At 43.5% G+C, this 16,490-nt stretch overlaps 1 protein-coding gene and 1 long non-coding RNA gene across 2 annotated transcripts; one reads left to right on the top strand and one right to left on the bottom strand.

Annotated features, from left to right (window-relative positions):
- Positions 1-4: 4 nt before the first annotated feature.
- Positions 5-11,632, bottom strand: LOC139530307 (transcription initiation factor TFIID subunit 6-like). Its single transcript, XM_071326589.1, has 15 exons — positions 11,431-11,632; positions 7,291-7,451; positions 7,006-7,092; positions 6,440-6,593; positions 6,129-6,185; positions 5,865-5,981; positions 5,467-5,588; positions 4,490-4,567; positions 4,032-4,133; positions 2,499-2,681; positions 2,273-2,347; positions 2,061-2,186; positions 1,574-1,747; positions 1,139-1,330; positions 5-866 (listed from the first exon to the last, which is right to left on the bottom strand). Exons 2-15 carry the CDS (start codon positions 7,444-7,446, stop codon positions 573-575), a joined length of 1,917 nt encoding a protein of 638 aa, XP_071182690.1. The 5' UTR covers positions 7,447-7,451; positions 11,431-11,632; the 3' UTR covers positions 5-572.
- LOC139530308 (uncharacterized) lies at positions 10,978-15,317 on the top strand. Its single transcript, XR_011666001.1, has 2 exons — positions 10,978-11,067; positions 14,124-15,317. It is a non-coding gene; the product is annotated as an uncharacterized lncRNA (long non-coding RNA).
- Positions 15,318-16,490: the final 1,173 nt, after the last annotated feature.

Below are 16,490 nucleotides of genomic sequence, written 5' to 3'. Positions count from 1 at the left end.
AAAATCATTACAAAAATCAGGTTTATTATAGTGTAAAAAAGAAACATAAAATCAATTAGAATGTTGGTTGAACCATTATAAATGCCCACACAGCTTTTAGACAAGTGTGAATGTATGTACAATAAGAAAAGAGATGCGATTTGTGCACTTTACTGCATGCACCCATCCATCCACTCCTCCCGCCATCCCATCTGGTCTCTATCAATCACTTTCGCATAATATCCCTGTTTTCTGACAATTCTTCTGCTACTCTAGACTCAGAAGTAGCTAGTTTCCACCCCTGCTCCCAAAAGTAATCCCTTCCTCCCTCTTCAGGCACCTAATCTCTGTCCTATCAGAGAGGTCGAGGTATCTCTCATTATCACCATCAACAGCCAATCAGTCTGACCACCCTAAGGCAATTACAAGCCAGTGTCTGCGTCGCAAATGGCACCCTATTCCTCATATAGTGCACTCCTTTTGACGAGAGTCCTATGGATCCTGGACTACTTTTGAACAGAGCCCTATGAGCCCTGGTCAAAAGTAGTGCACTATATAGGGAGTAGGGTGCCATTTGGGACGCACATAGTATCTTAGTGCGGGGACTGTGTGCTGGCCCCGGGAGAGTCTGAGCGATCCATCTTCATCCCGGCCTCCAGCGAGATGGGAGAGGTGGAGGAAGAGGGAGGGAGCATGCCACTCTTACTCTCCAGGGAGGAAGAGGCGGACGTGGGGAGAGACACCACAATGTACTTCTGGAGGGGTCGCGACCCCCCCAGGCCGCCGGCCCCTCTGGACTCCAGCTTGACCAGAGGCTGCAGGGTGGAGGTAGCGCTGGCAACCGTGCTGGTCACCGAGGAGCCCGAGGAGGAACTCAGGGTGATCACCTGGAAGAGAAGGGAATATTACATTACACATCACAACACTTAACTAGGGCATCTAGATAAAAGCTTCCATGAAAAGTGATTATCAGAGAAACTTGAAGGTCTATAAAAAAGGGAATGTATAGGATATCAATGACTGTATATTAAATGTTTAGTGAATCTAGGAGGACATAGAGTGAATACAAGAGTTAGAGTTGAAATACATTTGTTTTTGTTACTATTTCATATAATTGCAAATCAAGATGAAAAACAACAACAAGACTACTGTCCAGTACCTGCTGGGTGGAAGATGCCCCTGCACTGGTTGCCATGACGATGTACTTGGTTGCCGGAGGCGATGGCTGTGTTGGGGTGCCTGGTCGGGTGGACATGAGGGTGAGGGAGCTGGGAACCTTGATGATGCTGGGGGAACGGGACCCCCCCGACCCTCCTATCCCGCTCTGAGACACCGTTAGGGTGGGCCGAGGCTGCAACACAGACAGACAGACACAGTAGGACTTCAGATGGGGTTTTGTAACGTTACGTTGGATCATTACAGTTGCTGATATTGTCAGTTCATTTCAGCGTTGAGGTCAATTACATTTCAATTCTGGAAGTTAACAGAAATGTAAATAGGAAAATTTGAATTGGAATATAAATTGAACGGAAATGGAATTGACTCCAACCTTAGGCAGTTCATATACATCGTTTTACACATCTAGGTGCCCTACCTGTGTGATGGTGAGTGTGGTTCTGTTGACCTGCTGGGCCTGTAGTGCTGCCTGGGCCCGGGCCTTAACCACGTGGGAACAGAGCATGGGCCCCAGGTAACCGTAGTCTGCCCGGTACTGCTCCATGTTGTCAGGCAGGGGACGAGTCTTGGCGATAACGCTGGCACAGTGTTTCTGAGAGAGAAGAGGATATTAGTCAAGGATCTATGTCTCTCTTCCAGGTGGGTATGTGTAGCCAGTCTTGGACTAAAAAGCATGTTCAGTGGAGCTTTTTAGTCCAGAACTAGGCTTAATCTGTGTCTGGGAAACCAGCCCTAAATGTATGTAGCGGTCAATATAATATGTTGTCTGTGGTCCTATTTGTTTTAATAACAATAGAAGAATAAAACAAACATGTTTTATCATAAAGATGCATCTTCAATGGAATATTAACATTTTAGTCAACAATAATAAGTAGAACAATAACAGTTTGTGTTTGGCTCCTCACCAGTAGAAGGCTTTGGACGTGGTCTGCTCCTATCTTATCGATGTTGGAGACCACGGGTCCCTCAGACACAGCTTTGATACGAGCTCCTTCTATAGTGAGCCTGGGCAGGATCAACGTCTTGATCACCTGGAGGGGGGGGGGGGGGGGGGAGTACACTATTATACCACAGCTCAGACCAGGGTGAGAATATTCCCTCAAATGGCAGTACTCACGTCAGGTCCCAGTTCAGACAGTCCAGCGATGCAGCCATACCGTGTCGTCCACTGGGTCTTCTCATCCAACCAGCTCTGAGAGAAAGATGACGGGAAGGAGATGTTCACGGCTCATAACGACGCTTATTGTCTCAATCCCAGTATTATATGTTATTTATTTGAACTAAAAACACACACGCACTTCCTTCCAAGTAAAAGTCGATCAATCGGATGCATCTCCACGTACCTTGGTGAAGGTCTTGGTGATGCGTGACTGGATGTTGTTGGTGGTGGTGCTGAAGGTCTTACAGCTCTGGGCCATCAGACGGGCAGCGAAGTCCCTCAGAGCCCAGTGGTTGTCCACGTCAGGCCGCAAACACAGCTGCTTACTCACTATGCACGTCACCACCGCTGGGATCAACTCGTGCAGCTAGACCACGACCAGGGAACCAAGAGAGGGACACATCAAATGGCAGGTGTTATGATCAGCACTGAGTTGAGGTCTGTCTGTATCAAAATGCTCCAGAAATAAAGGTTATTAGAATTATATTTTAATTTAGTTTTCAGTTTACTGTGTGTAATATTGACCCGTGTCATGTGTTTTGCTTTAGTTTTCAGTTTACTGTGTGTAATATTGACCCGTGTCATGTGTTTTGCTTTAGTTTTCAGTTTACTGTGTGTAATATTGACCTGTGTCATGTGTTTTGCTTTAGTTTTCAGTTTACTGTGTGTAATATTGACCCGTGTCATGTGTTTTGCTTTAGTTTTCAGTTTACTGTGTGTAATATTGACCCGTGTCATGTGTTTTGCTTTAGTTTTCAGTTTACTGTGTGTAATATTGACCCGTGTCATGTGTTTTGCTTTAGTTTTCAGTTTACTGTGTGTAATATTGACCCGTGTCATGTGTTTTGCTTTAGTTTTCAGTTTACTGTGTGTAATATTGACCCGTGTCATGTGTTTTGCTTTAGTTTTCAGTTTACTGTGTGTAATACTAACCCGTGTCATGTGTTTTGCTTTAGTTTTCAGTTTACTGTGTGTAATATTGACCCGTGTCATGTGTTTTGCTTTAGTTTTCAGTTTACTGTGTGTAATATTGACCCGTGTCATGTGTTTTGCTTTAGTTTTCAGTTTACTGTGTGTAATATTGACCCGTGTCATGTGTTTTGCTTTAGTTTTCAGTTTACTGTGTGTAATATTGACCCGTGTCATGTGTTTTGCTTTAGTTTTCAGTTTACTGTGTGTAATACTAACCCGTGTCATGTGTTTTGCTTTAGTTTTCAGTTTACTGTGTGTAATATTGACCCGTGTCATGTGTTTTGCTTTAGTTTTCAGTTTACTGTGTGTAATACTAACCCGTGTCATGTGTTTTGCTTTAGTTTTCAGTTTACTGTGTGTAATATTGACCCGTGTCATGTGTTTTGCTTTAGTTTTCAGTTTACTGTGTGTAATATTGACCCTTGTCATGTGATTTGCTTTAAATTTTAAGTTTGATGTGTGTAATATTGACCCGTGTCATGTGTTTTGCTTTAGTTTTCAGTTTACTGTGTGTAATACTAACCCGTGTCATGTGTTTTGCTTTAGTTTTCAGTTTACTGTGTGTAATATTTACCCGTGTCATGTGTTTTGCTTTAGTTTTCAGTTTACTGTGTGTAATATTGACCTGTGTCATGTGTTTTGCTTTAGTTTTCAGTTTACTGTGTGTAATATTGACCTGTCTCATGTGTTTTGCCTTAGTTTTCAGTTTACTGTGTATGCTATTTAGTTGTGTTAGAACTCTTACATATTTCTCTAGGTAGAGTGTGGGGTTGTCCATGAGGGCCTTGACCATCCTCATCAGGTAGATGAGCAGGGCCAGGTTGTTCTGCACCACGTTCACACGGACCTACAGGAGGAGAGGAGGACGTAAGAGAGAGGAACAAGCTAAAGGTCACAGGGTCATGATCCCTCCTGCACTGAAACACTTTGGCTCCATCTAAATAACTTGAAAATGTCTCCTCCTCATCTCCTTTCCTTCAGCTGCACTGATCAGAAATGATTTGATCGGTGAAAACAATATGGTGTAAGCTCATCATTAGGCTAGCTTTCACCTGGTCAGTTCTTTCAGATCAGTGCAGTGAATAAGATGAGGATGAAGAAACGGGAAGATTCGTTTCGACAATTGAGAAATAGCGTGTGCCATCAGCAGAAACCTATCTTGGAGGGTAGAATAGAGATTGACAGGAAGGAAGAGAAGCTCACCCCCTCAGAGATGAAAGTGCTGAATCTGGGGAGCATCTGGTAGAGCCCAGGGTCTGTAGCAATACTCTGTAGAGCCTCCTGAAGAAGACAAGAGAGACATACTGGGTCAGAGAGATGGCATTATAACGTGGCAACAATAACAAAACCATACACACAGAAATACATACAGAAATGCATACATACAGTCATGACCAACATGATTGGCACCCTTGATAAAAATTTGCAAAAAATACTGTATAAAATAAATAATATTCATAATTAGCTATATTGTATGCAAAAAAATGAAAGGAAAATTATATATATATATTTTTTTTTTTACAATTGCTCAAAGAAAGATATTTTGTTTTACAGGTAAAACATATTTTCTCTGAAGAAGATAGGGGTCCAAATGATGGCACCCGTTTTCAATACACCCTCCCCTTAGGAGGATAACGGCACTATGCCTGTTTCTATCATGTTTTATGAGATTACAGAACTAAGACCATCCCTCCATACAGAATCTGTGGACAGCTCTCTTTAATTCAAACCACAGCTTTTCAATGGTGTTCAATTCTGGAGATGGCCATTGCAAAATCACATTCTCCTTTCGACGCCAAACCCACTGGTGTGCTTGGACAAAGAGCTCTATTTTCATGTCATCTGACCATAGCACCGGTTCCAATCTAAGTGCCAATGCCGTTTAGCAAAATGCAGGCATTTACATTTGTTGGATGACATTAACATATAGCTCAATTGGTCACGCACACCTGTGGTGGTTTTGAGAGAAGGATGTGATAAGCAGAAAAGAACCCCATACCTACTTTAAAATATGGTGGTGGATCTTTGATGTTATGGGGCTATTTTGTTTCCACTGGTCCTTGTTAAGGTCAACAGCATCATGAACTTTACCCAGTACCAGGACATTTTAGCCAAAAACCTGGTAGACTCAGACACAAAACTCTCGCACGTGTGCACACAAACACACACGGTTGACTCACAGCTCTCTTGGCCTCACAGGACCCGACGCAGGCCTCTGTGATCTCCTTGTAGTAGAGCTGCTGTTCCACTGAGAGCTCGTGAGTACTGCGGGGCTTCATCCTCATCAGACCCTCCTTCTTACCTGGGAAGGACCAAACCAGAGGGACCACAAACATTGATTAAATAAGAATAGCTTTTCTAGTATCCTTTTCACACTACCGTGCTGAGCCAAGCCGCACTTCACTGGCTTAGTTACACATCTACCATAGCGGCTTGAACCGTGCTGGAAAGGACAATGTGAAAAGAAAATATCAGAGCCAACATAGTATGGTTCGGTTTGACACGTCATGTGTGAAAAGGGTATACTTGTTCACATACAATTTTAAGATGGCGTACAGACACATCAGAAGCTCCTGACCTTTAGCCTCTGCAGATGTAGCTCCCTGGCCCTTCTGGATGGAGCCCTCCTCCTCCTGACCAGGCTTGACCACCTTGAGGGGCTCGGTCGACTCAGCCTTCTGCTGCTCTTTGGGGGCTGAGGGAAAGAGAAGGGGAAAGAAGTGAGATGGTACATACACAGTGAAAATATACACATGATGGAAATGTGGTTGATTAGAGAAGAATGCTGCTTTACTCAAGTAGATGATAGAGAAGGATGGAAACAGACAAACAGACATCTCACCTGGGGGTGGGTTCTCTGGTATAGCAGGCTGGACACCTTCAATACTTAACCAGTGAGCTGAGGAACAGAGAACAAGACAGGAGGTACAACAAGAGCTTGTATAATCAACAAACCCAAACACTTGTTCAAAGATAATACCATCATATGGATAATCTACAACAATGGAAGTGGATCTAATAAAATACAACCAACATCAGTACAAGTAGGCCGATACCTTTGAAATGTTTGAATGCGTCAGTATCATACCGGGTGGAGGTATATGTTTTTGTAAAATCAACGCAACATTTTCACAAAACAAAATAGAAGTATACCTTTGAGCGAAACGTCAAGGGGGACTCTAGGGAGGGGTGTGTTGATGATGTCACTAAGGTCCACCTCCTTCTCCTCGTAGAAGTGAAGCTCTCTCCCTCCTCCGCTGGCAAAGCGAAATGGGATGAACTCCTGCGACTGGAACCCATACAGAGGCTGTGGAGGAGAGGCCTCTATGAAACCAAGCACTGGGATGGCTAATACTGTGATGGTTGCATAGATACAGACTGAAACTGAAATGGTGCATGTATATGTGCAGTGACTTGAAATGTGCAAGTCGTGTGTAGTGACTTTCATCAATAACTATACCACCAATTGACTGATATCAATCAATTCTGTAACACTAGCAACACAAAACAGCTTTGGTTGAATTTGTACAGTGGCTTTAATCATTTATCTGATGATAGCTTAGTAATTGCTCTATTGACATTTTCAACCAAGTCTGTTTATGTAAATAACATCTAAAATGTTGCTTTCAATATAGCCTATATATTTAATTGAGGTCCTGTGAAAAGTTCTCCAAAGAAAGAACCATTTCTCCATGATTGCACAGTATAGTCCACCTCACCTCTACATTCTTCAGTTTAAGAGCATGATCTATGTCGCTGGTTGTCAGTTTACGTCTCTTTCCGTGGTGCATAAACTTCAACGCGTCCTGGAAGACAAAGGGAGGGGGAAAACAGAAAATATGAGCAAAGGATCACATTTCATAACATAATTACACTGTGTTCATTGGTATTGATAGGAACTGAGGTGCAACATGTCAGAGTGAGTCATCCAATAAGAACAGATTCTCATTTTCCGCAAATCATTTTGCTACGGTGTGCCCTACTGAACTCGGCCCTGCTCTTACCTGGGCGATCTCCTTTATTCTGTAGCTGACCTCCTCGCTCAGGGCAGCACAGCTCTCCTCCTGTAGCTGCCCCACTCCTATGGACTCTGCCATGGCCTTCATGGACTCAGTGGGCAAAACCACAGTGCACTGCTTCGGCCTCCGCTCCTCCGCCATGGTGGCTGTGGGATAGAGGGATAGTTGGGAGGTGAATGAGGAGGGATGTCAAGCTGAAAGAAAACTATTTTTCCCTTGTTTTGGGTTATAATGGCCATGTTATAACTCACTTCCAGCTGCATCTTAGAAAACAAACATTATTCTGATTCATTTAAAATGACTCATCTTGTTTTGGGTTCTAATGGCCATGTTATAACTCACTTCCAGCTGCATCTTAGAAAACAAACATTATTCTGATTCATTTAAAAACAACTCATCTTGTTTTGAACACAAAGCATGCCTCTGAATCCAGGCTACATCCCAGGCTGTCACTGTATCTAATGTTAGGCTTCTGTAAATTCATGAATGGATGGTGAATGCAAGATTGCATAAATAAAAACATAAAAACTCATGATTAGAGATAAAGATATTACAGATCAGATGACTGACCACCAGCTTTCCCACTCTACTGTAAAGTCATTAAAACACACATTTCACCCCTCCTTGAAGGCAGCACAAATATACTAGCTGCCAGTCAGCTGATGTTCCCTCCTTCTGTCAGAATGTGAAAAAGCTTTACATGCATGTGTTTTCAACTTTACATAATAATACATTTAATTTGTAAAACTGCATTTCAGTAGTTATCTCAAAGCTCAACTGAGGAAAAAAGTAAAACATTATATACAATAGAAATAACATACATTTAGAATCAATGGAGGTAAAATATCAATGGTGGGCTAGGTGCTAAATACATTTTACATTGGGTCTAGGACTATGAAAGCCTGTAGTAGTGGGTTTTAAGGCCCGTTTTAAAAGTTCAGCGTGACGGAGCAGCTCTCAGATGATCAGGGAAAAAGCATTCCATAGGCGAGGGGCAAGGGAGCAGAAGGCTCGGTCACCCATAGTTCAAAGACGTGTCTTGGAGACTTGATGCAGCAGGGAGTTCCTGAAGCGGAGAGTGTGAGGTGGCTCGCTGATTGAGATAAGGTCACTGATGTAGGTGCACCTCAATCCATTCAAGGCTTTAAATCCAAGGATGAGGATTTTGAAGTCATTCCGGTAGTTGACCGGTAGCCAGTGGAGTTGGGCCAGGATCGGGGTGATGGGATCTGACTTCTTGGTTCTGGTCAGGTCCCTGGCAGCACTGTTCTGGATTAGTTGGAGCCTCTGTAGTGATTTAGCTGGGAGGCTCCCAAACAACACATTGCCGTAGTCGATCCGAGAGAAGATGAAGGCATGGATTAGGTTATCTGCATCTGGCTGGGAGAGTGAGGGTATGACCCGGGCAATGTATTTACACTGAAAAAATATATAAATGCAACATGTAAAGTGTTAGTCCCATGTTTCATGAGCTGAAATAAAAGATTGCAGAAATGTTCCATAGGCAAAAAGCGTATTTCTCTCAAATTTTTTGAGATTTTGTTTACATTCCTGTTAGTGAGCATTTCTCCTTTACCAAGATAATCCATCCACCAGGTGTGGCATTTCAAGAAGCTGATTAAGCAGCATGATAAATACACAGGTGCACCTTGTGCTGGGGACAATAAAAGGCCACTTTAAAATGTGCTGTTTTGTCACACAACACAATGCCACAGATGTCCTAAGTTGAGGGAGAGTGTAATTGGCATGCTGACTGCAGGAATGTCAGCCAGAGCTGTTGCCAGAGAATTGAATGTTAATTTCTCTACCAACGTCGCTTTATAAAATTTGGCAGTACGTCCAACCAGCCTCACAACCACAGACCACGTGTAACCATGCCAGCCCAGGACCTCCACATCCGGCTTCTTCACTTGCAGGATCGTCTGAGACCAGCCACCAAGATAGCTGATAAAACTGGGGGTTTGCACAACCAAATACTTTCTGCACAAAGGAAGGGAAGCTCATCTCAGGGAAGCTCATCTGCATGCTCATCGTCCTCACTAGGGTCTTGACCTAATTGCAGTTCAGCGTCGTAACCAACTTCAGAGGGCAAATGCTCACCAACGATAGCCACTGGCACGCTGAAGAAGTGTACTCTTCACGGATGAATCCCAGTTTCAACTGTACCGGGCAGATGGCAGACGTATGGTGGCGTGGAGACGAGTAGTTAACTGATGTTAACATGGTGAACAGAGTGCCCCATGGTGGCGGTGGGGTTATGGTATAGGCAGGCATAAGCTACAGACAACAAACACAATTGCATTTTATCAATGACAATTTGAATGCAGAGATACCGTGACGAGATCCTGAGGCCCATTGTCGTGCCATTCATGTACAGCCCCATGTCGCAAGGATCTGTATACAATTCCTGGAAGCTGAAAATGTCCCAGTTCTTCCATGGCCTGCATACTCACCTGACATGTCACTCATTGAGCATGTTTGAGATGCTTTGGATCGATGTGTAAAATAGCATGTTCCAGTTTCAGCCAATATCCAGCAACTTTGCACAGCCATTGAAGAGGAGTGGGACAACTTTCCACAGGCCACAATCAACAGCCTGATCAACTCTATGTGAAGGAGATGTGTCGCGCAGCATGATGCAAATGGTGGTCACACCAGATACTGACTGGTTTTCTGATCCACACCCCTACCTTTTTTAAGGTATATGTGAGCAACAGATGCAGTCATGTGAAATCCATAGATTAGGGCCTAATTTCTTTCTTTCAATTGACTGATTTCTTTATATGGACTGTAACTCAGTAAAATCTTAGAAAAGGTTGCATTTATATTTGTGTTCAGTGTAAGATGGAAAAATAGTGTTTTACATATTTGTTTTATGTGGGCATCGAAGGACAGAGGAGGATCAAACTTGACTCCTAGGTTGGAGATGACAGAGGACACGTGGATGGCCTGGCCAGTGATTGTAGGGCAGATGTTTGCAGCACTGGTAAACTGTTTGGGTGTCCCAATAAGCAAAGCCTCAGTCTTGCTACTGTTCAATTGGAGAAAGTTATCTTTCATCCATTCCCTGATGTCCTCTAGGCAGCTGCTGAGTTTTGCTTGGGCAGAGATGGTGTCCGGTTTGGTGTTAATGTAAACCTGGTTATCGAAAGCGTGGAAGTTGATGTTATAATCTCTGACGATTTGGCCGAGAGGGAGCATGTAGATTATAAACAGGATTGGCTTGGAGGGGTCACGTCAATTGCCTGAGGGTCAGGCTGCAGAACTGGCAAGTGATCTTGGACCCCGGTGTCCATGTTGTACTGCTCGCAGTTCAATTTGCTGATCATTTTCCTACCAGCTCGTCTGCATGTTTTCCGTAGAATGAGCTCCTTCCACACACTGTAAAAAATACTGTTTTTCTAATGGCAACTTACTGGTAGCCAGTTACCTGTAAGTTAATGTTAAAAAGTACAGTATGTTACAGTGCTGTACTGTTAAACCAACGTTTATCTGGAATTTACTGTACTGTTAAACCAAAGTTTATTTGGAATTTTGGGTAACATACTGTACTATATGTTTACAGTAACTTACAGGTGACTGTCTGCCATTTAGTTACTGTAAAAACAACAGCATAATTTTTTTTTACAGTGCAAGGTTGTTCTCATCAGTTCAAAACTCTTTGTGTGTAGTGGAGGAAAATTGCTGCCATTTCTTAATCTTTGAACCAGCCTTCGGGTCCAGGAGATAAGATAAAATGAGATGGGAAGAAGCTCAAGCCTGGTATTTGAATCCAAACAATTAGCCAATTGATTGATTACATAGTGTCAACAGCCTATAAAGCTACGTTAGGCTTCTTCTTTAAAACTCAAAGAGAGCGAACGGTAGTCATCGAAATGTAATAACAACTTGCTGGCATGCAGGCTAGTTAGCATAGCTAGCTACTAGACCGTTCCAGCCTAAGTTACCTACCCGGTCTGAGATTCTACCCGATAGTTTGCAAGCGAATTACATATCAGAACCAAAAACAACATATGCAGCAGATTCTGCGATATATGTGTTATTCAAACAATTTTTATACAGTTCGGTGCATTTTGTTGATGTAATGGTTAGCTAATGCTAGCGAGCCAAGTTGATTAGCCTTACCTTTCTAAAGTTACCAATACGGTCGTTATACAGCAACAGGAGAAAGTACAAAATTATTCAAAACAAACAAATACTATTTAAATGTTTGACAGTGGTTCGTTTGCCAACCTAACTAATTACCGTATTTATTTATTTGTAGATTTATTTTTAACTGATTTAGCTATGGTTTGCAGCTCCGAACCCTTTTTCAGAAAATCCGCCATCTTGTTTTGTTTCTCAAGGTCCTCAAACATGTTTATTTGAATGTAATGTCATCCTATATTTTGAACCGTGGTAAATTTGTATCTATGGTGGTATACATTTTTATGAAGTTGGTCTTATTGTAAAATGTACTTCCAATAATTATTTCCTTACAATATACTATTTTTTAAAACGATTTTAGAAATATTTGATACTACACATCTGGAAAGATTAGTTGGATGTTTTCACCAATCGGCTAGTTCTGCCTGTCAGTGATGGTTCTAGTTTTAATCTGAGCTATTTGCCCTAAATCTACTTCCTACAACGCATTCCTACCCTAATCCACAGGTTTGAAAGGAATGCCATCATAATATTTCTTACACCTATCCACTTCTTTTTAATCTGGGGACCAATCTATACACCGGATTGGGCTCCCGAGTGGCACAGTGATCTAAGCCATTGCATCTCAGTGCTAGAGGCGTCACTACAGACCCTGGTTTGATTCCAGGCTGTATCATAACTGGACGTGATTGGCCCAGCATGGTTAGAGTTTGGGCGGGATAGGCCATCATTGTAAAGAAGAATTTGTTCTTAACTGACTTGCCTAGTTAAATAAAATAAAAAATTCCTGCTAAATCGTTGGTTGAGTTCAGTAGAGCTGCTGAGGTGAGGACAGCTCATAATAATGTCTGGAATGGAGTATAATGGCTGGAATCTAGTGAATGGAATGGTATCAATACCATTCCATTTACTCCATTCCAGTCATTATTATGAGCCGTCCTCCCCTCAGCAGCCTCCACTGGTTGAGTTACAGGTCATCTTTATTAATTGACAGGGACATGGGATGTCTCACCCCACAAAAGGGGTGCTACAGGCATAATGGGAACATGAATGTGGTTAGCTTTGGTGGGGGCCTCCCGATTGGCGCAGCAGTCTAAGGCACTGCATCGCAGTGTTGTGGCATCACTACAGCCTGGGGTTCGATCCCAGGCTGTCTCACAACTGGCTGTGACCGGGAGTCCCAAGAGCGGCGCACAATTGGCCCAGTGTCATCCTGGTTCAGTGCCGGGGGGCTTTACTTGGCACATCGCGCTCTTGCGACTCCTTGTGGCGGGCCGGGCGACTGCAGGCTGTTGTCAGTTGAACGGTGTTTCCTCCAACACATTGGTGCGACTGGATTCCGGGTTAAGCGAGAGTATGTTAAGAAGCGCGGTTTGGCGGGTCATGTTTCGGAGGACTCATGACTAGACCTTCGCCTCTCCCGAGTTGGGGAGTTGTAGCGATGAGACAAGATCATAATATCAAATCGGGGTGAAAAAGTGTGTCAAATGACAAAAACATTTTTTTATTTTTGTTTTATAATAAACGATTTGGTGGGTGATACCCAGGTGAGGCAGATGGGTCTGTATGGCAGGGAGTTTAGCCCCATGATACCTATCCCTGTGAGTGGCTACTCCCACCTCAAGTTGTTGATTTACAAGTGTTGGAGAGATTGCAGAAAGACAGGGAGGGGGTTGATCCATCCAAGTTATTTAAAAGACGGCTGGATACTGTATATCAAGATTTTATGTCCTCATACAGGTCGTACTTTGTTGTACAGCAGATGGGCCACTGGCGGTCCACGGGCCGCATGTCCCCCCTTTTGTAGGTCTGCAGACCAATTCCACACAAAAATATATATAAATATATATATACACCAGTCAAAAGTTTGGACAAACCTACTCATTGAATGGTTTTTCTTAATTTTTTACTATTTTCTACATTGTAGAATACTAGTGAAGACATCAAAACTATGAAATAACACATATGGAATCATGTAGTAACCAAAAAAGTGTTAAACAAATATATTTTATTCTTTAAAGTAGCCATCCTTTGCCTTCATGACAGCTTTGCACAGTCTTGGCATTCTCTCAACCAGCTTCACCTGGAATGCTTTTCCAACAGTCTTGAAGGTGTTCCCACATATGCTGAGCACTTGTTGGCTGCTTTTCCTTCACTCTGCAGTCCAATTCATTCCAAACCATCTCAATTGGGTTGAGGTCAGGTGATTGTGGAGGCCAGGTCATCTGATGCAGCACCATCACTCTGCTTCTTGGTCAGATAGCCCTTACACAGCCTGGAGGTGTGTTTGGTCATTGTCCTGTTGAAAAACAAATGATAGTCCCTCTCGTGGTGTGGGGGCTGTGCTTTGGCAAAGTGGGTGGGGTTATATCCTGCCTGTTTGGCCCTGTCCGGGGGTATCATCGGATGGGGCCACAGTGTCTCCCGACCCCTCCTGTCTCAACCTCCAGTATTTATGCTGCAGTAGTTTATGTGTTGGGGAGCTAGGGTCAGTCTGTTATATCTGGAGTATTTCTCCTGTCTTATCCAGTGTCCTGTGTGAATTTAAGGATGCTCTCTTTAATTCTCTCTTTCTTTCTTTCTTTCTTTCTTTCTTTCTTTCTTTCTTTCTTTCTTTCTTTCTTTCTTTCTTTCTTTCTTTCTTTCTTTCTTTCTTTCTTTCTCTCTCTCAGAGGACCTGAGCCCTAGGACCATGCCTCAGGACTACCTGGCCTGATGACTCCTTGCTGTCCCCAGTCCACCTGGCCGTGCTGCTGCTCCAGTTTCAACTGTTCTGCCTGCGGCTATGGAACCCTGACCTGTTCACCGGACGTGCTACCTGTCCCAGACCTGCTGTTTTCAACTCTCTAGAGACAGCAGGAGCGGTAGAGATACTCTGAATGATCAGCTATGAAAAGCCAACTGACATTTACTCCTGAGGTGCTGACCTGTTGCACCCTCAACAACCACTGTGATTATTATTATCTATGAACATTTGAACATCTTGGCCATGTTCTGTTATAATCTCCACCCGGCACAGCCAGAAGAGGACTGGCCACCCCTCATAGCCTGGTTCCTCTCTAGGTTTCTTCCTAGGTTCCTTTCTAGGGAGTTTTTCCTAGCCACTGTGCTTCTACACCTACATTGCTTGTTGTTTGGGGTTTTAGGCTGGGTTTCTGTACAACACTTTGTGACATCAGCTGATGTAAGAAGGGCTTTATAAATACATTTGATTTGATTTAGTCCCACTAAGTGCAAACCCGATGGGATGGCGTATCGCTGCAGAATGCTTTGGTAGCCATGCTGGTTAAGTATGCCTTGAATTCTAAGTAAATCACAACAGTGTCACCAGCAAAGCACCCCCACACCATCACACCTCCTCCTCCATGCTTCACAGTGGGAACCACACATGCAGAGATCATCTGTTCACCTACTCTGCATCTCACAAAGACACGGCGGTTGGAACCAAATATGTCAAATTTGACTCATCAGACAAAGGACAGATTTCCACTGGTCTAATGTCCATTGCTCGTGTTTCTTGTCCCAATCAAGTCTCTTCTTCTTATTGGTGTCCGATTGTGAAATTATTAATATTTTTGCTGACACCCCCCCAAACCTATAAGAAGTTTTAGGTTTTAATCTTTCCTTAAAGAAAATATGCTTAGATTTTTCTAACTTTCTAATATCTGCATCTAAATTATAATATTTACATGCTGTCACGCCCTGATCTGTTTTCACGTTCCCGGTTCTGACCATTCTGCCTGCCCTGACTCTGAGCCTGCCTGCCGTTCTGTACCTCTTTGACTCTGCCCTGGATTGCTGACCTCTGCCTGCCCTCGACCTGCCCTAGCCTGTCACCTTGTATAATAAAAAGTATGAGAACTGTACTATCCGCCTCCTGAATCTGCATCTGGGTCATATCCTGAGTCGTGATGCATGCGATAAAAAAAATTAACATCACAACTACCTACCTGCAGTTAGACCGACCCATGCACTAATTAATACAGTGCCTTCGGAAAGTATTTATACCCCTTGAGATTTTCCACATTTTGTTACGCTACAGCCTTATTCTAAAATGTATTAAATTGTTTTTTCCCACCCATGATGACAAAGAAAAACAACTTTTTAGAAATTTCTGCAAAAAAATCTATAATAATAACTTAAATATTACATTTACACAAGGTTGGATGGGGAGCGTTGCTGCACAGCTATTTTCAGGTCTCTCCAGAGATGTTAGATAGGGTTCAAGTCCGGGCTCTGGCTGTGCCACTCAAGGACATTCAGAGACTTGTCCTGAAGCCACTCCTGCGTTGTCTTGGCTGTGTGCTTAGGGTCGTTGACCTGTTGGAAGGTGAACCTTCACCCCAGTCTGACGTCATGAGCGCTCTGGAGCAGGTTTTCATCAAGGATCTCTCTGTAATTTGCTCCGTTCATCTTTGCCTTGATCCTGACTAGTCTCCCAGTCCCTGTCGCTGAAAAACATCCCCACAGCGTGATGCTGCCACCACCATGCTTCACCGTAGGGATGGTGCCAGGTTTCCTCCAGACGTGACACTTAGCATTCAGGCCAAAGAGTTCAATCTTGGTTTCATCAGACCAGAGGATTCTTGTTTATCATGATCTGAGAGTCTTTAGGTGTCTTTTGGCAAACTCCAAGCGGGCTGTCATGTGCCTTTTACTGAGGAGTGGCTTCCGTCTGGCCACTACCATAAAGGCCTGATTGGTGGAGTGCTGCAGAGATGGTTGTCCTTCTGGAAGGTTCTCCCATCTCCACAGAGGAACTCTGGAGCTCTGTCAGAGTGACAATCGGGTTCTTGTTCACCTCCCAGACCAAGGTCCTTCTCCCCCGATTTCTCAGTTTGGCTGGGCGGCCAGATCTAGGAAGAGTCTTGATGGTTCCAAACTTGTTCCATTTAAGAATGAAAGAAGCCACTGTGTTCTTGGGCACCTTCAATGCTGCAGACATGTTGTGGTACCCTTCCCCAGATCTGTCCCTCGACACAATGCTGTCTCAGAGCTCAAAGGACAATTCCTTGGACCTCATGGATTGGTTTTTGCTC

The sequence above is a fragment of the Salvelinus alpinus genome, chromosome 9 (assembly GCF_045679555.1).
Source record: "Salvelinus alpinus chromosome 9, SLU_Salpinus.1, whole genome shotgun sequence".
Classification (NCBI taxonomy): domain Eukaryota; kingdom Metazoa; phylum Chordata; class Actinopteri; order Salmoniformes; family Salmonidae; genus Salvelinus; species Salvelinus alpinus.
This window is presented reverse-complemented; position numbering and strand designations above follow the sequence as displayed.